The sequence below is a fragment of the Coffea eugenioides genome, chromosome 4, assembly GCF_003713205.1.
Source record: "Coffea eugenioides isolate CCC68of chromosome 4, Ceug_1.0, whole genome shotgun sequence".
NCBI classification, from domain to species: Eukaryota; Viridiplantae; Streptophyta; class Magnoliopsida; order Gentianales; family Rubiaceae; genus Coffea; species Coffea eugenioides.
This window is the reverse complement of record NC_040038.1, coordinates 10,744,069-10,769,814: the sequence shown is the minus strand read 5'-3', so window position 1 is coordinate 10,769,814 and position 25,746 is coordinate 10,744,069. Positions and strand designations below refer to the sequence as shown.

Below are 25,746 nucleotides of genomic sequence, written 5' to 3'. Positions count from 1 at the left end.
AGTTAATGATATAGAATGGGAAAAATACTTCCCAGTTTAGCTAACAGAAGCAGCTGCAGAATACAATAGGAGGGTTGAGGTCCCTTTTTGTAATTAACTCTTGTACTTTCAAGTGCTAAAATATATATACCAATATTGACGTTTGTTGAAAAAAAATATGTTTTCCAATTGGGTTTAGAAGGTCTCAATTCTGCAAGAATTCATTGCACTGATTTTTTTTTTTTCACTTTAAAATGTCAGATTATTAACAATAACGGTTATCTGATTATTCATCAAGAAAGCCCTAACTATGGAATTCATTATTGGACTCTACTTGTTCAAGTTCAAATATTATTCATCACAACCAGCTAGGATAGGTACTACACACTGAGTCCCGGTTCATTGCTTTGCCAAAAAAGACCCATAATCATAGTATTCATAGATGGAGAACAATTTTTTATGCCTTCATGTATGGAGACTTTGTGCCCCTCTTACAGAAACTACTAGCCATTCAATTTTGTTCTCTCTGCACATGCATGTATGATATTAATACTGCTACCATATTTTTATTTAGTAGAAGATTTAGGATGGATGTAGTAGTTCTTAAACAATGGTACCCTCAATACTTAGGAAGGAGCGTGGAACCCTTCATATGAAGATTCTCCACTCAAGAGACTACCAACAAAATTTTCATCCCTGTCGCTTTGGAAAGAAGTTGCAACAACGGGGCTTCTAACTTGATGCACCCCATCATCCCACACCAAAGAGCCTGAAGTTACATGCTTGGTAACATTTGCTGTAACTGTCACAGTAAATGACTGCTTTTCCCCAAAAGATTCGAAGGAAAGAGCCGTGGGATTCACATGAATGTTTAGTTCAGGTGCAGAAGTAATAGTTGCCTTGTAAGTTGATCCAACATCGGCAACATTTGTGAGGGTCCTGTGAAAAACCCGAGTGACTAGTCCAGAAGGGGTAGAAAGTGTAAATGCAGGGTAATTCAGATCCCAGACTGATATATTCTTTTCTTTGCTGCAAGAAACACTGCTATCACCAGTGATGAGTTGCAGAGTTGTGATGTTGTAATCCTGACCGCACAAGAAACTCACAAAATCTGCCTCTTCTATATCGTAAACTAAGCCGGGATAGATAGCTTTCAGGGGATTTATTTGACCAGATCCATAAGCAAATTCAGCATCTACATCCCTTTCTGCACTTATAATTGTTGCTGTACAGAACGGTAAAGAAAGTCACACGTAGCCAGCATGATGAACATTTTCTTAGATTGTTTAGAATTTGTACTCACGTTCTTAAGTAGGCAAGAAAAGCAAGGAAAATTTATGAAAAAACTGGAGGGCTACAGGGCCTAATTAATTATTAACGAAGAGGGTATAATTTTTCAATCATTTTGTACATGTAGGATCCTCTTCACATAACATTTCAGCCTGCTCTAATTAATGAGCAGAAGACATTTTCTTGACCTAGTTCTTGAATTAGTTACCTGTCGTCATAAGTGCCGATTTGATAGCAGCAGGGGACAAGGTAGGATTATAGGATTTAACAAAAGCAGCTGCACCCGTAGCATGAGGACAAGCCATGGATGTCCCAGAGTCGAAGTTGTATTTAACTACCCTTTTATCTCCTGCGTAGCCCGTCACTGTGGTGGCCTCTGACCATGCAGCTAGAATGTCCACCCCAGGTGCACTTATGTCAGGCTGCAAAAGTAGAAAATGCTGCTAAAAACTTCCCAATCCACAAAAGCATGCATGGAGTATAAAAGACTCGAATAATTTACCTTGAGAATGTCAACGGTGATTGGATTTGGTCCCCTTGATGAAAATGAAGCGATAAATGGAGCAGGTATGTCCCCGACTTCAATACTCTTGTCAATGGTTGCAGTCGCATTACTGCAAAAAATCAGTACAATCCAATTATGGATTATCATGAAATATTACTAGTGGACTGCAAGTCTGACAATGCAAGGAAGGGATTGAATGCTCTTATGTACAGTTCAACCTTGTGGAAGTAATGTAATTAAGAACTTTATTGCCAGGATCTTGGTCCAAAACAGCTGCAGATATGGGGTAAGTCCTGGCATCATCGTTGCCAGAATCCCATTGCATTATACTTCCGACTGCACCTCCATCAGTTGCGAACTCCCAACCAATGGAGAGCTCGCTAAAGACAATTTTTCCGCTGTACTGAGCGTCGCCGCCCAATGATCCTGGCACGCCATACCTGCTTCAATTTATGCATTAGAGTAGCAAAAATTTAGGATCTGGCAAAAGATACAAATCGTTCAGTCTACAGTCTAAATTCTTTTGCGTATTATTACCTGGTTTTATTTCCATCACCACCAGTTTTAAGGACATCCTCACCCTTGACGAGCGGGTAATATTCGCCATTGAGGTCGAAAGTATTTATGGAGACTCCCTGCTTGTCAACATGTTCAGAATTAATAAGATTATTTCGATCTAATGAACACTTGAGTTCACACACCTCTTATCTGCGCAATATGCAGTAGTATATATAATGTCCGAGCAATCACAGCGGGTGTAAACACTTTTTGTCATTTTTTTAACTTTCGCTATTACCCTTTTAAAAATTAATTTTTATCTTAATCACCTAATTACGTTTTGTCAATGTATACAATATATAAAGCATGAGCAATGACAGTTGCTATAAACACTTCTTGTCATCGTTTGAACTTTCAATTTTACCTTTTTAAAAAATAATTTTTATCCTAATCACAGTTTGCCAATATAATTACTCACAAGCATTCTGAATGTTGTAACTACCAAATTACAATAACCATATAAATCGAAGTTCTTTCGTGAAATTTTATATAAATTTTTTGCATTGCATGTAGCAGATAAAATTTATCTTTCATGTAGCAGATGAAATGTGCCAAAATCGTACTCTACGGTGCCCATGTTCAAAATCATAGATGATGATTTGTTCTACCTACGTCACAACTTTTTCCTTGTCATAATTTTGTGGCATACTACATTTCTTTTTTCTATTTGTCCTAGTGGCAAACAACTTAGTTTGAAGAAGGTTGATAAATTCTCCATAAGGGAAAAATGCAGTTTTGGTCTCCAATGTTTGCTTGCATGCCAAATTGATCCTCAATGTTTGGACCAAAACAAATTTAATCCCTAAAGTTTGTGATTTTAGGCAGATTTAAAGCAACTAATGGAAATGGAATAATGAATAATAGTCAACACATCAATTGTCTTTAATCAATAATTTTGACTTTGCATTTTTGGTCCCCAAAGTTTGTGATTTTAGGCTTTTTTTTATTACAAATAATGGAAAATAATCATGACTAATGATCAACATAAAATAGTCCCCAAAGTTTGTGAATTGAATTAAACATACGACAAATATGATCCTAAATTTTTATAAAACACTTTATATTGGTACAACATGATCATAGCATATATAGCATATCTTTGTTAAATAAGTTATAATTAGATGATAATATACCAATAATAAATAAAACATACAGTAATGGAAGAAAAAGAGAATTCTAGTTTTATAATTTAAGTTTGTTGTAGTTACTACTACAAAAATTATTGTATGTCTTGTGTACATAGGTTTCAAATTCTTGTAATTAGCTAGCAATTGTACTTATAAAAACTTGAGATGATAAGTATCAATGTGAAGTAATTTTACAAAATTCTTAAGAAAGTTATTTTTTTTTTTTTTTTGTCTTTGCTGTCAATTAAAGTCTAATGTTCCAATATTGTAGTTTTAAAGCATATATTTTAATATCTTTGATCCTTGATAATCATTTAATGATTAATTTAACGTGTGTAAAATGTCAACTTCATTTCAAACTCAATTGATAGCTTATTAAAATGCCAAAAAAAAGACCAACACAATTTATAAAAAGTATATATTCCTTATATTTTAAAGAGATATTTAATTAAGTTATTTAATTATCACTAGAAATAAAAGTAATAAAACTCATTATCAATTATTATTAATAAATACAAACATTAATATACATATATTATACTGAGTTTTAGACTAACAATGTAAAGAAAAGAAATATATGACACATTATTAGCATGAATAAATGAAATAAAAATTAAAAAAAAAAAGCAAAAAGTTTAGTTAGAATTCTTAATACCCACTTAATACTATTTCATTCTAATTTGCAGCTTAATTCGTGCTAAAACCCTTAATATCACTATTTAAAATTTAGAAAAAATACCGATTTGAAATCAAAATATTGTAGATCACGTTGATTAATGGCAATGTGGTGTTGACCGTTAGTCATTGTTTCGTTTCCGTTAATTGTCCTAAATCGATTTAAAATCATAAATTTTGGAAACTAGATTTATTTTGACGGAAATTCTAGCTAGGGATCAATTAGGCAGTACACAAACCAAATACTAAGGATCAAAACCGCAATTCCCCATTCTCCGGGAACATTTTGACATCTTTCATCGCTCCACACAGTAGTTTTGCAGAGATGAAGTAAGAAGAAGCTATTTCCTGAGTAAATTAATTGAATTTTGCATACCTTATAGACTTCGCCATTTCCCAATCGCACATTTGTGACAAATTTCCTATCTATGGTACTTGCAGCGACTGTGAGGGACCAAGGTGAGTAATTAGTGAGGTAACCCCCTGTACCGTATCCCAAATTACCAGCTGAGACTGATGTGAGGATTCCATGCTTCATAGCATGAAATGCAGCAATGCTGATAGAATCTTCGAAGTAATCAACAGACAGTTTTCCTCCAACTGATATGGATATTATGTCAACACCATCGGCTATTGCATCGTCGAACGCTGCAAGAATATTAGCGTCCGAACAATGATCTTTCCAACAAATTTTGTAAACGGCTATTCTTGCAGAAGGCACCCCTCCTCGAGCTGTCCCTGAACGAAGGCCGTACAAACTTGCCCCTTTTACCATGCGTCCGGCAGCTATGGATGCAGTGTGGGATCCATGACCTGCAGAATCTCTAGGTGAAGCAAATTCTCCTCCATCTAATGGCTGATCCCCATCTAGATAATAGTGTTTTGCTCCAATAATTTTGCTGCAAGAAAAACGTCGAGATCTTATTTAACATGGCATTTGGTGTTGCATGTCTGTCCAGGTCAAATTTGTTTTGATATAGCCAATTTAGTCCTCTAACATTTTCACTAAAGTTAATTTAATCCCTTAATTTTTATTTTGGCCAAAATCTTGTCCTCAAACTTTAATTTTGTATCTAACTTGATCCTTTTATAGCCGCGCCGCCAATAAAAATTTTATCGGGACAAAAAACTACCAACTAATCAAGGGCATTTTAGGCACTACAAGCTAGGTTCTAATTAAAAATAATATAAAACAAAAACCTTCAAACAAACAAGGTAGAAAATAAAATTTCCATTGAGTTTGGGCAAAACATAAATGTCAATTTTTTTCAGGGACTAAAATCTAAGCTGCGCTTTAATCTTCTTCACTGCTCGAATCACCATCTAGTTCTCCCCTCACATGGAAGCAAGCACCAGGTACATACATACATGTCCCATTGAAGGGAAATCTGCCAATTTGGTCTTTCACATTTTTAGAAAAAACTTTTTTAGTCCTTTAGGTTCAAAATTAGCCAAAATAATCCCTCATATATATATATAAAAAAAATCTACCTATTTGGTCCTAAAACTCATTTTCGATCACTTCTTTGGTCAAAAATCGAACGACTACCTCACGTGCTCACCTTGGTGAGGATGGCTTGTGATTGAAATAATGAGCAAGTGAGGGAGGTGTGCATTTTTTGGCTGAAGAAATGAGTGAAAATGAGTTTTGGGACCAAATGTGCAAACTTTTTTTTACGTCTCACGGATTGTTTTATCTTATTTTAAATGTGAGAGATTAAAAAAGTTCTTTATGCAAATGCAAGGGACCCAATTGGCAAAGTTTTCCCATTGAAAACCCAAAATGAAAAGAACAGGAAAGTTAAGGAAAATAGAAGTATTTTTGTAAAATACTACCCTTTTTTTTATCGCAACAATAATATTTATATAATTTACTCTAACCTAACTTAAAGGGAGGGAGAACCTAATCGACGAAGTTTCGTTGGAGGAAGCCACTTGAAAATCACAAACACTAACAAGTATATAGTGAAAAACAAGATTGAACCCACGGGGCTTTTGAAAAATACTACCCTCTTTCCCTCCTTTTTGTCTTTACCAACAACGGTGGGAGGTTGGCAACAGCCACATCATCTTTGATCTTGCAAACACGTCGCGTGCACAAACACACAGATTTGTTTTCCCTAGTACTTTTCCACTCTAGACTTTTATGAACAGTTGAGTAAATAAATAAACATACATTTTCCCTAATTATTAGTGTACATCCCACATTAATTTTATTCAAGTCAACCAAACAATTACCAGAGTAGCAGTCCAGATGCAATACTAAAGAGAGGTTTCTTTTTTTTTTTTTTTTGTCAGCAACGATACATTTGTATAACCTATTCTATCCTAATCTAGGGGGAGGGGGAGCCTAAAGAGGCTGTTGTAGGAACTAGTAGATATATAGATCCAACTAGACCAAGGGAGTGTTATGGCACAATTCTTAAATTTTTTTCGCTGCAGGTGAGGTTAGCCCAAGAAGGGACTTAAGTCCCTCCCTGGTGGCCACTGAGCCATTGGCCCAATGGTTAAAGAGAGGTTTCTTAATTTTTGCAAAATCAGTAATTTTTTTTTTTGGTGGAATTTTCACTTTAAAGCAATGGTGAGATTATAGCGTTAAGAATCTAAGAAATTTTTTTTTTAAAATTTTGTCATTGATATTACATATAAAAAATAATGTCAAAACAAAAAATAAAAAAATTTAATTAAACAAACGTGGGGCACCCAGCAGAGCATTGGGGGGGGGGGGGGTGGGGCGGAGAACAGGACGTGGGACGGGGAAAGGAATCCCCGGCCCCATTGCCATCATAATAGAGGCGGACTCCTCCTTGAGAAATGAGAAGTCTGTCTCGAGGGGTTAGGATATTCCACTCAAGATCAGCATCAGCTATAAGAAAAGAACGCAACAACAATTAATGTGTTTACTTGTTACAGGTGAAGTTGTCTGAAGTTTCGCAAGTGCCTTTCCATTTGCTTGGAGGTGGACCGTATCCCGAGTCATCGAAGCTCTCAGATTCCGGCCAAATTCCAGTGTCTAGCATGCCTACGATGATATCGCTTTCAACAGTATTTCTCTCAGCGTTCTCAGGAAAGCCCAAGAAGTCCCATGACCTTGATGTATGGAGTTGTTTTTTCCCATTCGGAAAAACTGAGACGACCCCTTCCATGTCTGAATTTCAACAGTTAAAAAAGGAAACCATGTAAAAGTCCAAAAACAAAGAGACGTATATATATATTTGTGGAATTATATACTTCACCCACCGGCTAGTCTTTCCATCTCTTCTTCAGTCAGCTTTGCAACGAAACCATTGAAGCTTCTCTTGTAGCTGTAGACTAGGGAATCTGATGCCCTGGTGCTTTAATATTCATTCCACCAGAGAGGTTATAAGATTCCTAGATAGGGGAACAAAATGTTGAAGTTATGAAAATTTAATTAAAGATCACCTGCTCAGTGCTGCTTGTAGCAAGCTTGAGTGTTGGGATGAAGCTGAGAAATCTCCTTGGGGACGATCGCCCATGTAAACAATATATTGCTGCAGCTAAATATCACAATAAGTTTTTCTAATTCTATGCATCCCTTTTCGTTTTATAGGAAAAGAAAAAGAGAGAGAGAAATAATCCAATGCTATGTAATTTATGTCCATATCTAGTAAGTACTCAAGGATGAAGTTTGATAAGCTAAAACCTCAAAATCTAACCAAGAAATGTTGTGGAAAAAAAAAATTGTTTTGACCTTTTTATTGCCATCAGGCTCTGCGCTAACGAATGAACTGATAAATGCTGCAGCAAGAAGGAAAAGCCACGGTCTTGATACTGGATTTGATTTGGCCATATGTAGATGATATCTTATGGATTTTATTGTTTGTTTAGGTTGTCTACATATATAAGTGAGTTTGATGAAAATTTTAACATGCAGGGAGAAAGAGAGTTATTGAACAAGAGGCTTCTTTTAGTTCAATAAAATTGGTACACAAACCTGGTACACAGTACATTCCTTTATATAGCCATTTGAGACCTTCAATATTACTACATGAAACTTTGTCCAAAGACATGCCACCGACAGTATTCTCACTTTCCTTTTTTTTTTTTACCGGACATGATAGATTCTATTCTATACCTACTTACGTTATATTAGAGGGAGGAAGGGAACCCAAAAAGATTTAGAATGCAGGTCAAAATATTTGATTCTTAGATGTACACCTAAATAGAGTTTTAAAACTCTCTTAGTGTCAAGAAATTTAAATATAACGTTTCTATTATGAAAGTATACAAACAATTGACAATACGTTACAGCTTACGAATTAAATTTCTTACATTGTTTAAAAGTACTTCGATTTACAATTGTTTCCTACCCCTTTACCGTAAGAGTTTAATTAGTTCCTTTCTTTTTTCTTCATCCGTTGCCCCCAATAATGACACAATACCATAGACCAACATGCCATCAACCTTAGACAGGGGTTGCCTCAAGTCATGACACCACCTGCCCATCCCACGTATTCCCTTATCCATTCTCATTATTGTGAGCCCTACATTGCAATTATTTTCTTTCAAATCATCTTAAACTACTTTATTCCCAAACCAACCATAAACTTAATTATTGTGAGTCCCACATTGCAATATTTGTATTCATAAAGCAAAGACACGTTTTAAGTGTGGAAATTTGAACCTAGTCAATATAATGGCCGACGCTGTGTGCTGTTGGGCAAGTACTTTGTTGTGTACCGTTTTAGAGATACTATCTATTGAGAGATTGGATATCTCACGGCTTGGTTCCAACCTGGTTCTAAGGGTAGACGAACTATTCGAGCCAGCCGGAGTTTAGTCGAAGTTAGTTCCATGCTAACTTTGGGATTTCGTTCTTTGTTAAAGTTTTGATGAAAGCTAAGTTATTTTGTTTCGCTCGAGCTGTTGTGTGTTGTTGACTGGCCAGCGGGGGTTGATAAGGTGAACGGGGAAAGTTAAGTGAAGTCTACGGTCTATGAGTACTTTGGTTGACGGAGTGTGAACAGGCATTCAAGCTCGGGGAATTGAACTGGTTTTGGAGCCACCTGTATCCTACCATTGTGTTGTTACCTTTTTGTTATTGAGGTGAAATAACCTAATTACTTGTTATTTGGATGTGAGTTTACATTTATACCCCTGATTACTCACTAAGCATATAGCTTACCCCATTCTATTTGTTTCCTTAGCAGGGGGCTCAAAGACACCAATATATTACTCTACAAGCTTTCAGATTAAATTTTCAAGAGCACCTACCCTCTCTAGAAAAAATTTCCCATTCTGTATTAAGTACTTGGTCATACAGATATCTATTTGAAATGCTGGTGCATTAGTAAATGTTTTTTTTTTTTTGGGGTGCTAAAGTTTGGCCTTGTTTAGACACCCATTTTTCGCCGAAAAATTGCATCATTTTTCGCCGAAAAATTGTATCATTTTTCGTGATCACATTTTCTTATTACTTTTTTTTCTTACATACATCAAATCGTTACAGTAATTTTTCTATAAAAAATCTTAAAAAATGCAATCCAAACACAACCTTAGATTGTGTTTGTTGAAAATCACAACACAACATTACTATATTAGTACATGGTTATCAATCGAGTTAGCAGGCATTTCTATAATCACGATAAATCTTTATAGTTTCGAGTCTTCTAATCTTATTCTACGTTAAAAGGAAGGGGTAAATGCAAGGGATCAATGGGAAATTCAAAAAAAAAAAAAAAATTTATAGCTTCGAGTCCCCCAACTACGACTTTTAGAGTTGCTAAAAGTTCAACGGTCTTAGCATTAAATTATTGGTCACAGTTCAAATTGTGACTTGTCATGGTGTCAGATCACAGATGTGGCTGGTTTCTCTCTTGCGAGTCCGTCCACATAACGATAGAGTCGATGATAGAAGACTCGTTTATTTCATTTATTTTGAGGATTTGAGCCTTGACATATTTAGAATTGTTAATTATTTTCCCGGGTCCACCTATAAAAAAATGATTCTAAATCATGACACTGTCCAATCCACCAACACACCATAAATCCGAGAATCCATGACCCAAAATCCACCAACACAAATCTTTTGTGATACGCTTTTAAAAACAATAACCCAATTATTGTAGGCTAATTTCTTAGATTATACGTAAAAAAAAATTAATCCGCCAAATGTACCTCTAAAAGGGTGCATTTCTCAAACTATAGCGGCGGCCGCATAATAAATTAATTTTTTTTTTAAAAAAAGTTGAAAAAGTCAGCAAGGTCAAAAAGTTCATGGCAGTCTTTTTGTCAGCTGCGGATGTGCTCAGTCAGCACATCCGCGCCTGACACTGCTGGTCATGGCAGTCTTTTTGGTCAGTCGCGGACGTGCCCAGTCAGCACGTCCGCGCCTAAAGGTATTAAATTAAGTCTAGTTTCTAAAATTGTTAAATTAAAATCCTAAACTTATTAAATTTACTAAAACCCCTAATTATACCTGAAAAGTCAGAATTAATTTACAAAAATACACATTAACATCATAAAGAAAGGCCAGGACTCCAAAAAGCTAAATTATATCCATTTTTGGCAAATGTTGAGACCCTAGCACAATTATGCAAAAGTTAGGGGACAAATTATAAATATAATTTATGGACTTAGATCAAAATAATATTAATAAATTTATAAATATAATTTATGGACTTAGATCAAAATAATATTATATATATATTAAATTAATATATATTAATATACATACATATTAATATATTTTTTTGTATATTGTTATACATATTAAACAATATGTATGTATATTAACTTGTATGTATATTAATATGTATGTATATTACTATATATATTAAACAATATGTATGTATATTAACTTGTATGTATATTAATATGTATGTATATTAATATATAAATTTATATAAATAAATATATTAAATATATATTAATATACATACATATTATAAAATAAAATTGAAATAAAAAATATTATATATATAAATAAATAAATATTAATATATAGAAACAGAGCCAGTATATATTTTTAAAAAATCCCAAAAAAATTGTTATTTATAAAATACTCAAAAATATATTTTAAAAATACCTCTAAAAACAATCCAAAAAACATTTACAGTAAAAATTTTTCATATACACAATTACAATAAAGTTTTTAAAAAATATCTCCAGAAACAGTTAATCTAAACGGAGCAAAAGAAAGGGAAAAATGTTAAATGATAAAAGTTTGATAAATTACTTTAAACAAAAAAAATAAATAGCAAATGTGAAAATTGTATACATATAGTACACTATTATTAAGATGGGGCACTTAAAGAAACCTAGGTGACAATAAGGCAACTCTACAGCCGGTTGCCTTATTTCAATTGGGCCCCAATTGACATGTGAAAGATGTCCCTGAAGTCAGTTTGTTAATACTTAATAATACTTCCCACGGTGGAGAGTTCACTCTACTTTTCACACTTGAAGCAACCTAACTTTAAAAGCCAAACCCCTAGCTTTTTTTTTCCCCAAAGTCAGCCGACAACGGCTGCAAGGGTCAGAAGTGTCAGCTTCAGCCGTGCTGACTGTGCATGGCTGAGGCAGCCATGCACAGTCAGCACGGCTGCGACTGACCCCTCTGACACCTGCTGAATTTGATGCTGTCAGACTGCGGATGGAAAATTTATTTTTGCAGTCGTGCTGAGTCAGTACGGCCGGTATAAAATGAGAAATAGAGTGTGTCAGAGCTTCATTTGGCGGATGTTTTTTTTTATACAAATATTCTAAGAAATTAGCCATTATTGTACCGTTGTCGCCACCTTTCTGTTTGAATTAGCTATTTTTGAGAATATTTTTTAAATATTTTACTATAACTATATATATAAAAAACTTTTATTGTAAATATTTTTTGAATTGTTCTAAATTATTTTTTTAGGAATTTTTAAAAATATTTTAAGATATTTTTATATTTTGTAACTTTTTTAAGGTATTTTTTTTTAATTTTATACCACCCACCACCACCACCCCCTCCCTCCTTGCCAATCTTTCCTCCCCCTCATCCTCCTACTCCCTCTTTCAACTCCCTTCTCCCCTCCCCTCCTTTTCCCTAACTCCAAACCCTTCTCATTCGCAGGTGGTGGTTGCGACTCTAACCGTGACCTTCTTGGTTGCTACCAAAAAGGTCGAGAGTAGAAGCCATGAGTCGTGGCTTTTGGCTGCGACCTTCTAGTCGCCATCAGATTTGGTCGTGACCAAGAAGGTTGCGGTCAGTAGAGGGGAGGGGGATTGGGAAGCAAGGAAAGAGAAGGGAGAAGGGAGGAAGGAGAATGAGAGAGAGAGAGGTGGAGGAGGAGAGAGGAAAGAAAGATGGGGGGAGAGAGAGAGGGAGGAAGGAGGGTCGTAGGCGTGGGGGTGGTGATAGCGGTGGAGAGTGATGGATGGTGGTGTATTTTTTTATATATATTTGAAATTATTTTTGATATCTTGTATAGATATGATGTTTTTGGAGTTGCTTTTGTTTGTGTATTACTATAGTATTGTATATAAAAAATTTATTTTTCAAAAATTGAGAAATCCAAATAGAGTTACAATAATTTCAAAAAATTTCTTAAAAATTTTAAGGGAAAATCGCCAATTTAGTCCCTAAACTTTTTTTTTCCGTCAATTTAGTCCCTATATATTATTTCTAGCCAATTGGATCCCTAAACCTATATATCGGTTCCAATCAAGGATCTTTGCAGCGGCGCCACCGTATAATTTCCATTAGGTTCATAATCGTGCAATACAAAAGGGGCATTTTAGGGAATTCCATTCTGGTGCCTTTTCCAATTAAAAAGTAAATCGATGTAAAGCCCAAATCTAGGTACTACCTCTCTTGCACCAAAGAGAGCTGTCCAATTTTTGCAGACCCGCGTAGAAAAAGCACTGTAATTCAATGCATTCGAGAAAGAATTGGGACAAAGCATCCTCAAGCTTAGCCAGTGATCAATTTATTAACACCGTCAAAGGATCAAATGGTTCAGAAACAGGAAACTCGATTTATGAAGGAAACGAGAAATACTACAGTGGAGACAACATCGTGCGATGCTATTGCCAAGAACAATGCCGAATTGTGACTGCTTGGACAGAGGCAAATCCATCAAGAAGGTTTCATGGTTGCAGAAATTATGGGGTAATTTTTTTGTATGTGCATAAAGTTTAGAATTTGTTAAAATATTTCTTGTCTTTTAACTATGAAATGGTGGTAAATGCAGAAACGTGGTGCTTGCAGATTTTTTTTGTGGTATGATCCACCCATACCCCAAAAGATGAAAAATATAATGGGTGCACTTTTAAGGGACCTGAGAAGTGTTGAGAGAGAAAACGCAGCATTATTGATTGAAATGAACAAGTTGAAGGCAAAAGTGAAAATATTGTTTATAATTTGTATCTGTTTTGGCGTTTTACTTGTTTTTGTACTTGGAGGCAAGGAAAGGAAGAAACAAGGTTTGCTGGAATTGAAGATGTTGCAGTAGTTTTGAAGAATGTATGGAATTGTATGGTTCATCTGTACTTTAAAATGAAGTAAATACAATTGAGTTTTCATCTATGTTTGACTCTGTTTTGCTTCTGGATTTGTTATTACTCTGTTTTGCATCTGGATTGCTCATGTAAGTTTCTGTGACAAGTTCAATGTTATGCTGACAATGTTGACTGAAGTGGAAGAATTGCAGAAGTGATGGCCATTAAAAAATTGGGTAAACAACAAAAAAGCCCCCTGTGGTTAGGCAATCATACATAAAAACCCCTTGTGGTTTCATATCATACCAGTCGATACCCCGTGGTTTGAATTAACCTGAAAAGTGGACGGAAATCGTCAAATATTCGGCGTGTGTCTTAAACGAACTGCAAAGGCGCGTGCATATGCGAAAAACAGATTTCCACCACAAACTTTCACCTGATATGCCTATTTTAGCCTTCACTCTTTAATAATAAGAGACCAGCTTCCGTTTCTTCTGAGTCTTCATTCAATCTGTTTCCAGATTATTCAGTAACTACTGTAGACACCAAATTTTTAGTGTATTTTTATTTACTGTTATTTTTATTTTTCATGCTAGTTTTTATTTACTTTTAGTCTTTTATTTTTGTTTTAAGTCATTTTAGCATAGAATTTATTTTTAAAAAAAAAAGGGGGAAACCCGCAAGCGGGTTTCAGGCTATTTAACAAATTACTTAAAAAAAAAAAAATTTTTTTACATGCAAGCTGCGTTGAGTTGCATATGCCCATCGGAGGGCCCTAGGATGCCCAGCAAACCTCCCCTCTCATCCTCACCCTTCAGGTGAGGGTTTGAGAGTATGTGTTTGATATAAATAGAACAGAAAAGCAGCTTTTAGTCATTTTACATAAGGGGGAAACCCGCAAGCGGGTTTCAGGCAGGCTATTTAACAAATTACTTAAAAAAAAAAATTTTACATGCAAGCTGCGTTCTTCAAAAGGGTATTTTCGTCTATTCACTCAGCTCCGTCTGTTTTGCCGATTTCCGTCCACTTTTCAGGTTAATTCAAACCACGGGGTATCGACTGGTATGATATGAAACCACAGGGGGCTTTTATGTATGATTGCTTAACCACAGGGGGCTTTTTTGTTGTTTACCCTAAAAAATTGTTGCTCAGTCGAGTCATTTGCTTTCTTATGCCCTCCGATTCCTTATTTAACACGATTTGCTTTGATTTTATTTAGCAGATCATCGACTCAAGCCCTGGATTTTGTCCAAGACATTTTTTGTTTTCATTTTGGATTTTTGGGTGTGTATTTATCGCAGACTTGTTTCGTTTACTTTTTAATTGGAAAAGGCGCCAGAATGGAATTCCCTAAAATGCCCCTTTTGTATTGCACGATTATGAACCTAATGGAAATTATACGGTGGCGCCGCTGCAAAGATCCTTGATTGGAACCGATATATAGGTTTAGGGATCCAATTGGCTAGAAATAATATATAGGGACTAAATTGACGGAAAAAAAAAGTTTAGGGACTAAATTGGCGATTTTCCCAAATTTTAAACTACACATTTCAAAATATCTCAAAACACACAAAAAAATTCCCTTCAATTATTTCTTCTTCTTTTTTCCCTACCTTAATCCATCACCATCTCCGCCGGCGGCGCCAGCACCAACGCCTTTTTTTCTTTCTTTCCCCTTTCCCCTTCCTCCTCCTCTCTTCCTCTCTCCTCTCCTCTTCCTCCTCTCTCCCCCGCCGATTGCTTCCCCCTCCCTTCTCCTAATACTTTGTACATCATTTTGAAGAATTATTACGAAATTGTCCCTGCCCCTATCTAGTATCCATGATCAGAGCAATTGTTAAGAAGCCCAATCTTGTGGACAGTACTTGTTCAAGTAGAAGTATTATTCATCACGATCATATTGCTTAAAAACAAAAAGAACAGACAGTTAATACTCTGCCTTAGTTTATTATGCCGAGGATCCTACTACTTATTCACCTTTGTTCCATCCGCGTGCTTGATGCATATAACTACGACAAAGGATAAGATTTAGAAGGGAGGTTGCTAGTAGTTTCAACTTTTATGGGCATTGCGAAAGCAATAGTGCAATACTAAGAAGAAGAGTGGAACCCTTTATATGAAAACCCTCCTTTTAAGAAACTTCCTGTATAATCATCTTTTCTGCGGCTTTCAAAGGAATATGCAACAACTGGGCTTCTAACTTGATGCACCCCATCATCCCATACCAAAGACCCCGAAGTTATATTCTTGGTAATATGTGCTTTAACTGTCACAATAAATGACTGCTTCTGCCCTGCAGATTCAAAGGTAAGAATAGTGGGATTCACTTGAACGCTTAGTTGAGGTGGAGCAGTAATAGTTGCCTTGTAAGTCGATCCTACATTAGCAGCATTTGTGACCATTTTGTGAAAAACCCGAGTAACATGTCTAGAAGGAGCAGAAAGAGTGAACGAAGGGTAATTCAGATCCCAGACTGATGAATTATTGTCTTGGCTGCAAGAAATACTGTTATCACCAGTGATGAGTCGCAAAAATGTGATGTTGTAAGCTTGACCACACAAGAAACTAACAAAATCTTTCTTTTCTATGTCGTATACTAAACCGGGAGTGATAGCTTTCAGGGGATTTATTTGACCAGATCCATAAGCAAATTCAGCATCAATATCCTTTCTCTGCACTTATAATTTTTGCTGTATAGCACAAAAACAATGTCATATATATCCAGCAGTATGGATAGATGGCATACTAGTAAAAGCATATTCTAACCCAATACTTACATTGGGATATCAATGGATGTAGTGCTTGTCATTTGCCAGTGGCACTTTATTTTCATGCTAATGCAAAATATGTAGCTTCCAACTTAACAAAATTGGGAATATTCGAACACAAAATTTAGCTTTCGCCTTAGCACTCGTATTGTTGATTTACTTTTTACTTAGAAAAGGAATAAACAACAACCAAAAATATCTTTATGTTTCTTTATCATGCTTTTATCAATAGTTAATTATCATCATTCTTGTCTTTTCTGTACTAGAAAAATTTTGCTTGGAAGAGTAACAGTACAATACAATTGTAGTTAATCAAATTTTTAAGGATACTTCAGTATTAAAAAATAAGATTGGTGGAAACTTTTCAAAAAATCTTCCATGTTCTAGTAATTGATTTGAACAGTTAAACCATCAATTTTTTTTTAATCTTTACTGAGATCTTGAGCTAATAATACAATACCAGTTGTCATGAGTGCAGATTTGGTAGCAGAAGGGGACCAGGTAGGATTAAAAGATTTGACATAAGCTGCTGCTCCAGTAGCATGAGGACAGGACATGGATGTCCCTGAAATTATATTGTATGGAGCTACTCTTTTATCTCCTGTGTAACTTGTTACTATGGTTGCCTCTGACCATGCTGCTAAAATTTCCAGTCCAGGTGCACTCAGGTCAGACTGCATAAGGAGACATAATTCACACGATACATGTAAACCGGAAAGTGCACTATTTTTAATTGCACAATAGCAAAAATAGTTCATTTGTAAAATTACCTTAAGAATGTCCATAGTAATCGGATTTGGTCCCCTTGATGAAAACGAAACAATAGACGGAGCAGCTTTGTCTATAATTTCAATACTCTTGTCAATTGTCGCAGTGGGATTACTGTAAAATTAGTATGTACTTCATATTAGCATCCAATTTATGAGTCAAACTCTGGACTTATTGATTCAGAGGTGAAGTGACTTATCAACTACACTGTACCTTGTGGAATTAATGTAACTAAGAATTTGATTGCCATCTCTGTTGTACAGAAGAGATGCAGGTAAAGAGCAAGTGTCTCCGTAAACTAAAGGTCCCTTATCAGGCATCACAATACCAATTGCACCCGCATCAGTTGCTCTCGACCAGCTATTCAGATGATAGGTGAACACAATTTTTCCAGTAACCTGATTAGTGTCGTCCAATGATCCTATCATGCAGTACGTGCTTTGATTCATGCATCACAATAATTAAACTTGGCAGCATATAGTACACGGATAAATTCCATATGAAAATTATCAGTCTAGATTTTGTGCCTCACCAAGATTCATTTCCATCAGGGTTAATCACATTTTATCCCTTTAAAGAATACCCCATTTCTCAATTTATCCCCTAACCTTTAATTTTGCTCACTTAACCCCCTTTAGGACAAAATTGCCCTTGCATTATTTTGACTTTTCATTTACCTTATTTTCCTTTCTTTTATTTCTTTTTCTCTTTCTTCTTTATTTAATTCTTCCTCTTTCCCACAAAAATCTTCACCTTAATGATTGAAATTAAAAAAGAGGAATTGCAGAGATCTATCCTCTCTTTAAATGATTAAAAAAATATTCAAATCACTTTCCTAAAATACAATTTTTTTAGCCTTTCAATTCTTTTAATTTTGGGTTTTCCTCTTTCCTTTCTAGTTTCTCATTTTATTCCCAAGAAAATATCTTAAGATGAAATTGTGACCTGATTAATAATCATCAATTGAAATTTGTGACACGTGGCATCATACAAAAAATCAAAATTAGTTTTTGATGCCTTTTAAACCTTCACCCAGAAATATGCAATTACAAATTCAAAACAAAAATTTTCGTTGAAATGGAATTTCTATTGGGAAGGATGAAAGAGAGAAGAAAGAGAAAAAGAAATAAAAGAAAGGAAAACAATTTCATCTTATGATATTTTCTTGAGAATAAAATAAGAAACTAGAAAGGAAAGAGGAAAATCCAAAATTAAAAGAATTGAATGGCTAAAAAAATTGTATTTTAGGAAAGTGATTTGAATATTTTTTTAATCATTTAAGGAGAGGATAGATCTTTGCAATTCCTCTTTTTTAATTTCAATCATTAAGGTGAAGATTTTTGTGGGAAAGAGGAAGAATTAAATAAAGAAGAAAGAGAAAAAGAAATAAAAGAAAGGAAAACAAGGTAAATGAAAAGTCAAAATAATGCAAGGGCAATTTTGTCCTAAAGGGGGTTAAGTGAGCAAAATTAAAGGTTAAGGGATAAACTGAGAAATTGGGTATTCTTTAAGGGGATAAAATGTGATTAACCCTTTCCATCATGACCAGCTGCTAGGCCATCCACACTATAAACTAATGGGTATAATGTCCCATTGAGGTCGAAAGTATTAATAGAGAATCCCTGTTTGCCAATAGATGGAACATCATTCAATTTATTCCAAATATACACTGCATATTTCATGTCAAAAACAGCCCTTTTAGGAAATGATCAGAAAGTTAATATCCAAATTGTAGAAATATTAAACCAAGTATCAATAATTAATGGCCATGTGTCTTTGTTTTATTGGTTAACTAGATAGTTGCATTGTGAGTTGGTAAAGTTGGCCACATTAGATTAGGCCCATAGTACTAGTATTAGAAGTCAGCTAGCAAGAGACCTAGTACTATGTAGCCTCTCGTCCGTCCTCTTTAAGGGATGGCTTTGTTGTTTTGTTTTCTTGCCTGAGTTTCGTTTGATTAATAGAAAACTTCATTTGCCTCAATATCGTTCTTTATTTGATTGTTCCTGTGGGTTGATGATTTATTATTTGTTTGGGTCCTACAAAGTGGTATTAGAGCTACGGTAGATTGAAATATAGCAAACCCTAACCCCAATATTATTTGTTCTGTTTAAAAACTCAAAACAAAGGCGGAGTTTAATTTTTGCCAAAAACAAATTGTAACACATCTTAAGGCATGTAAATTACATCGATATATTGAATATGCACTTGTCCAAAATGCTAGTGAGGATGATAAGGCGAAAGACAACTTGGCTTTGTCACAAATTCATCAGACAATTAATATGTCAGTTTTTGAAAAAATTGCTACGGCTGATACGATAAAGGAGGCTTGAGATATATTGGAGAAAACATACAAATGGATTGACAGGATTCAACAAAATAATTTGATGATGTTGAAGAGGAAATTTGAACTTGTGGTGATGGAGACGTCAAAATCTATTGAGTCATTTTTTGCATTTGTCAAATGTTAAAAATGAGATGAAATTCAATCAGTATAATCTTCCTGATAGAACATTTGTTGAGAAAGTTCTCAATAGCCTACCCATGAAATTTGATCATATGGTAGTTGTAATTCAGGAAATGAAAGATTTGGAGGATTTGAGTATTAAAGATTTGCATGGGTCGAATTAATGAAAAATTGGAGGATACCCCGGGGAAGGATATAGTAGAGAAGGCGTTGTAGGTGCAGTTGAATTTGAGAGGCAATAATAAATTATTGTTAGGAAGCAAGGCGAATCCAATCAAAGGAGCAGAGGTGGTTACAATAAAAAAAAGTGATTTTTGGTAATAATAATAGAGGTCGATAAGCTACATCAAATCCTGGACGAGGTAGAGGTAATAATTTCAATTTTAGAGGTAGTCCTGGTAGAGGCAGGGATGGTAATTTTAGCATAGGAAATAATTTTCAGAATAATTTTGGACAGAGAGTTCAATGTTATAATTGTGAAAAATTGTGCCATAGACAATTTGAATGTAGATTCGGAGAGAATGTAGACAGAAATTTTTAGGGTAATGTTATTGACAATCAGGTACAGGATAATAATAAAAAATATGATATTTTATTATTAGCCTATAATGTTGTTGATGTGGTTGATAAAAATAAATGATACTTGGATACGGGTTATAGTAACCAAATGTCTGGCAAGAAGGAATTATTTGTTGAGTTTGATGAATTTGTCCGTGGTGAAGTTAAATTTAGGAATAACATTGTTTTACCAGTGATTGGTAAGGAAAAAATTCCTATTAGTCTGAAAAATGGGTCTACTGATTTTATTTTTGATGTTTTCTATGTTCTTGGGTTGCATCAAAATTTGTTGAGTATGGGCCAGTTGTCTGAGAAAAAAATATGATATTCATATCAGTAATGGTATTTGTACTATTTTTTGATAAAAATATTGAAATGATTGCCAGTATATCAATGACTTCAAATTACCTATTTCCACTGAATTTGAATAGTGCCAATTTTTCTTGTTTGAGTACAATGATAGATGACAGTAATTGGTTGTGGCATATGCGATTTGGTCATTTAAATTTTGACAGTTTAAAATTTTTGGCCAATAAAAGAATGATTGATGGATTGCCTAATACGAGAAATCCTGGTAGAGTTTGTGATATGTGCGTTTTGGAAAAACAACATAGGGATACCTTTCAGACTGCCAAATCATGGAGGGCCAGAAGACCATTAGAAATTATTCATTCAGATTTATGCACTGTGAAAGTTCCTTCTAATGGTGGTTGCAGGTATTTATTACCTTTATTGATGATTTTAGTCGAAAAGTCTGGGTGTATTTTTTGAAACAAAAATATGATGCCTATGACACTTTTAAAATTTTTAAAACTTTTGTTGAGAGGCAAAGTGGGTGTCAGATTAAAATTTTGAGAATAGATAGGGTTCAGGAATATTTGATGTGTAATGATTTTCTTGAGAAAAATGGGATACACCATCAGTTGAGTACCAGGTACACTCTGTAACAAAATGGAGTGACAGAGAGGAAGCATAAGACAGTTATGGATATAGTGAGATGTATATTGAAGGTAAAAAAATATACCAAAATCTTTTTGGATAGAGGCAGTTTCTTGTGCAATTTATCTGTTAAATAAGTGTCCCACTAGAAGTGTTTTCGGAAAAACTCTTGAAGAAGTTTGGAGTGGTAGAAGACTATTTGTTGGTCATCTCAAAGTTTTTGGGTATATTGCCTATTCTCATATTCCTGATCAATTAAAAAAGAAACTTGATGATAAGGGAGAGAAGTGTGTATTTATTGGTTATAGTGAAGTCTCTCGAGTTTACAAATTGTATAATCCTGTGACAAAAAAAGTGATAGTAAGTAGAGATGTGACTTTTGACGAAAGAGGTGTTTGGGATTGGTCTATTGAAAATCTTGAGACAGCAAAGGTGACTCTAAATTATCAACAAGAGGAGGGTAATTATGATATTCAGCCATCAGTAGTTGCTTAGGGTCCACAAACTGATTTAACTGGACGTCCCCATCATCAGCGATAGATGCTAGCTCGTTTGCAGGATTATGTTATTACACCAGATGATATTCCTTCTGATGAAAATATTGTTAATTTTGCTTCGTTTGCAGATTGTGACCCAGTTGTGTGTGAGAAAGCAGCCAGTAATGATCGTTGGGTGAAAGCAATGGAGAAAAAAATTCATGCAATAGAAAAGAATGACACATGAGAACTTACTTCTCTTCCAATTGATAAAAAGTCATTGGAGCAAAATAGGTGTACAAGACAAAATTTAAACCCAATGGAGAAGTTGATAGATACAAGGCGAGACTAGTGGTGAAAGGATACAAGTAGAAACCCGGGATTGACTATTTTGAAGTGTTTGAACTAGTTGCCAGGCTTGACACAGTTAGTATGATAATTTCTCTAACTACTCAAAATAACTAGAGAATTTATCAAATAGATGTCAAGTCAGCTTTCCTGAATGAAGTTTTTAATGAAAATGTGTATGTGGAGCAGTCAGTAGGATTTGTCAGAAGAAGTCAGGAAAATAAGGTGTATAGATTGAAGAGAGTCTGTTATGGATTGAAACAAATCCCAAAAGCGTGGTATATAAGAATTGATTCCTATTTTCTGACTCGTGATTTTCAGAGGTGTCCATATGAGCACACTTTATATATTAAATCTTCTGTTCGTGATGATATTCTTATTATGTGCTTATACGTAGATGATTTAATTTTTACAGGAAATAATTCAGAGATGATTGCAGAGTACAAGGAGATTATGATTAAACAGTTTGAGATGACAAATATAGGACTCGTGTCATTTTTTTTAAGAATTGAATTCTTTCAGTCTGACAATGAAATTTTTATATCTCAAAAGAAATATGAAGGTGACATTTTAAAGAAATTCAAGATGAATATAGCAAAGCCAATTATGACACCAGTTGAAGAAAACTTGAGGTTGAGGCGGTGGTGAATATGTGAATCTCACCTACTTTAAAAGTTTGGTAGGGAGTTTGAGATATTTGACGTCTACAAGGTCATATATCAATTTTGCTGTTGATCTGATTAGCAGGTTCATGAAAAATTCACATCAGTCACATTTGCAGACAGCCAAGAGGATTTTGATATATATTGGAGGTACTCGCAGTGATGGCATTTTTTATTCAAAAAATGATCCAGTTGAATTATTTGACTACACAGATAGTGATTTGGCAGGTGATATAATAGAGAGGAAAAGTACTTCAAATTATGCATTTTTTATTGGTTCTGGCATGTTTTCCTGGAGTTCGAAGAAGCAACAGGTGATTGCATTGTCGACAGCGGAGGCGAAATATATTGCAGCAGCTAACAGTGCTATTCAAGCTTTGTGGTTACGTCGCATATTTGGTGTTCTATGACACAAGCAAGTTGATCCTACGAAAACTTATTGTGACAGTAAGTCAGCAATTGAGTTGTCCAAGAATCCAGTGCTTCATGGACGTAACAAGCATATTGACATCAAATATCATTTCATACGTGAGTTGGTTCGAGAGAGGGAGATTGAAGTTAATTATTGTAGAACTGAAGAACAAGTAGCTGATATTTTTACCGAGACATTAGAGACAGAATCTTTTATTAAGTTGAAGAAAATGTTGGACATGTCCAAATTAGAGGAACTTGATTTAAGGGAAGCAATATAGAAATATTAAACCAAGCATCAATGATTAATGGGCATGTGTCTTTGTTTTATTAGTTAACTGGATAGTTGCATTGTCCGTCCTCTTTAAGGGGTGGCTTTGTTGTTTTGTATTCTTGTTTGAGTTTCGATAAAAAAAAATTTCCTTTTTCTCAATATCGTTCTTTATTTGATTGTTCCTGTGGGTTGATGATTTATTATTTGTTTGGGTCCTACACAAATTGGATTGTCTCCGTACCACACCACATAGACTTCTTTGTTTCCCAGGTGCACCTTTGTGACAAATTTCCTGTCTATTGTACTTGCAGCAACTGTGAGAGCCCAAGGTGAGTAATTATTGAGTAATCCTGCAGTACCATTTCCCCAGTTGCCGGCTGAGGCTGATATGAGTAATGCTCCAATGGCTATAGAATCATTAAAGTAATCAATGTAAAAAGAGCTTCCAATTGATATCGATATCAACATCATCGGCTATTGCATCAAACGCTGCAAGAATATCAGCATCCCAACAACCAGCAGTCCAACACACCTTGTAAACTGCTATCTGGCAGAAAGGACTCCTCCTCTAGCTGTCCCCAATCCCAAGCCATACAAGCTTGCCCCGCTTACTACACGTCCTGCTGCAGTCGATGCAGTATGGGATCCATGACCTTCGGAATCTCTGGGTGAGGGAATATCTCCATCATCTAATGGCCTTCGACCTATATGATAGTGTTTTGCTCCAATTATTTTGCTGCAAACAAGAGAGTATTAAACATGGGATTCAACATAATAGTTCTGGATTCTAAGCGCACCTTTACTTGGGCAATTATCAGTGCAATCTAGATTGGGAAATAATATCCACGAGAGCGCTTAGTTCTCTTACGTTGTGTGCACCATAAGCATATTCCTAGCAAGTAGGATTAGAATTTTCCATCTAGATCACCTAAGAAAAGACACAGGAAATAGTACACATTTACTTGTAACAAGTGAAGTTTTCTGAGCTTTCACAGGTGCCCTTCCATCTGCTTGGAGGCGGACCATATCCTGAGTCATTGAACCTTTTAGATTCTGGCCAAATTCCACTGTCCAGCATTCCTATGATAATATCGCTTTCAAGAGTTTTTCTACTAGCATCCTGGGGAAAGCCCACGAAATCCCACGACCTTGTCGTGTGAAGCTGTTTTTTACCATTCGGAAACACAGAGACTAGAGACTACACCTTCCATGTCTGAAAAATGTGTCAATGAAGTAAGAAAACAGAAAAGCCACAAAACATGAGTTTTATCAACTTTGTTTGATTTAGCATATGTTTTTCATCCACTAGTTAGCCTCTCTTTCTCTTCTTTGGTCAGCTTTGCCACAAAACCATTGAAGCTTCGTCTGTAACTGTAGAGTAGGGAATCTGATGCCCTACTGCTTTAGTATTCGTTGCATGTAACAAAAGAAGTTAGCTATAATCCAGAAAAATGTTTGTTCCTGGGGAAAAATATGTAAGTTCTGTAAAAGAAATCAGGGTTAAACCTGCCCACGGCTTTTTGCAGAATACTCTTGTGAAGAGATGTCACACACAGACCTTCCTTTGGACGATCCCCCATGTACACAATATATTCCTGATAAAAGTTACATAATTAATCAGTTTTTTTTCTTGTTTGGTTAGTTTAGACTGTTTAGTTCTGCTCATTTTTATATTATATATCAAACCATATAAAAAAAAGATGAAGAAGAAGAAGAAATCCAACATTGTGTGATATATGATAGTGAGCAACGATAATCCAAAACCAAGAAACAGCGTGGGACAAAAAATTAAGTATGCCTTATGATTGCCATCAGGTTCTTCTTCCATGCATCTGAAGAACAAACGAAATGCTGCAGCGAGAATAAAAGGCCATGCTCTTGAGATTGGATTGGATTTGGCCATAAAAGTTATCTTATGGTTTTTGTGTATACAAGTGAGTTCGGTGGTATTTAAGCGAGACTAGTAGTCTAGCAATCAACCGATAAGAGGCTGGCTAGCTTTCCCTTAGATTCAATGGTTGGTACACAGCGTAAAAGCAATTTTCATTGCTTTATATAGCCATTTGAGACCCTTAATTATTGCACGAACAATCAGCTTTTTTCTCCTCAATAATTCAACGAGAAACATGTTTCATTTATACCATATATGTCGCAGCTGACATTGTCCCTGTTTTTTTTTGAATTGCTGCCTAATGTAGCTTCAGTTAAACACTTGATGTTATCATTTCCACATTTTCATTGACAGACATTGCCATCGAAGTGAGCTCGACCAGCACGTATTTGTAAGGTCGAAGACTGGACCAAGAAGCACAGATAAATTGCTTCATCCGGACCAGAAATGGAAGTGGGAAAAGTTTGCCGGAGGGGAAATGGAAAGCCAAGTTTGGGGAGGAATAATGGTGATTAAACAAAATCGAATGCATGTGTTATAGACATGTTAACGCCTTACGAGTTACGAGTAGGGTCTACGTTTTTCATTCAGATCCAAACCATTAAATTT

The 25,746-nt window shown here is 35.3% G+C and overlaps 1 protein-coding gene and 1 pseudogene across 3 annotated transcripts; both read right to left on the bottom strand.

The window, feature by feature from the left end:
* Positions 1-353: 353 nt before the first annotated feature.
* Positions 354-8,060, bottom strand: LOC113768533 (cucumisin-like). 3 transcript variants are annotated; one of them, XM_027312930.1, is made up of 10 exons: positions 7,847-8,060; positions 7,558-7,646; positions 7,375-7,469; positions 7,039-7,282; positions 4,511-5,033; positions 2,312-2,409; positions 1,993-2,217; positions 1,772-1,883; positions 1,478-1,691; positions 354-1,204 (listed from the first exon to the last, which is right to left on the bottom strand). In XM_027312930.1, exons 1-10 carry the CDS (start codon positions 7,943-7,945, stop codon positions 606-608), a joined length of 2,298 nt encoding a protein of 765 aa, XP_027168731.1. In that variant the 5' UTR covers positions 7,946-8,060; the 3' UTR covers positions 354-605. The 3 variants fall into 3 exon arrangements, with proteins under 3 accessions (XP_027168731.1, XP_027168732.1, XP_027168733.1); XM_027312931.1 differs by having other exon boundaries at positions 1,993-2,214; XM_027312932.1 differs by having other exon boundaries at positions 7,375-7,463.
* Positions 8,061-15,665: 7,605 nt separating this feature from the next.
* Positions 15,666-25,408, bottom strand: LOC113769003 (annotated as a pseudogene).
* Between the last annotated feature and the right edge of the window lie 338 nt (positions 25,409-25,746).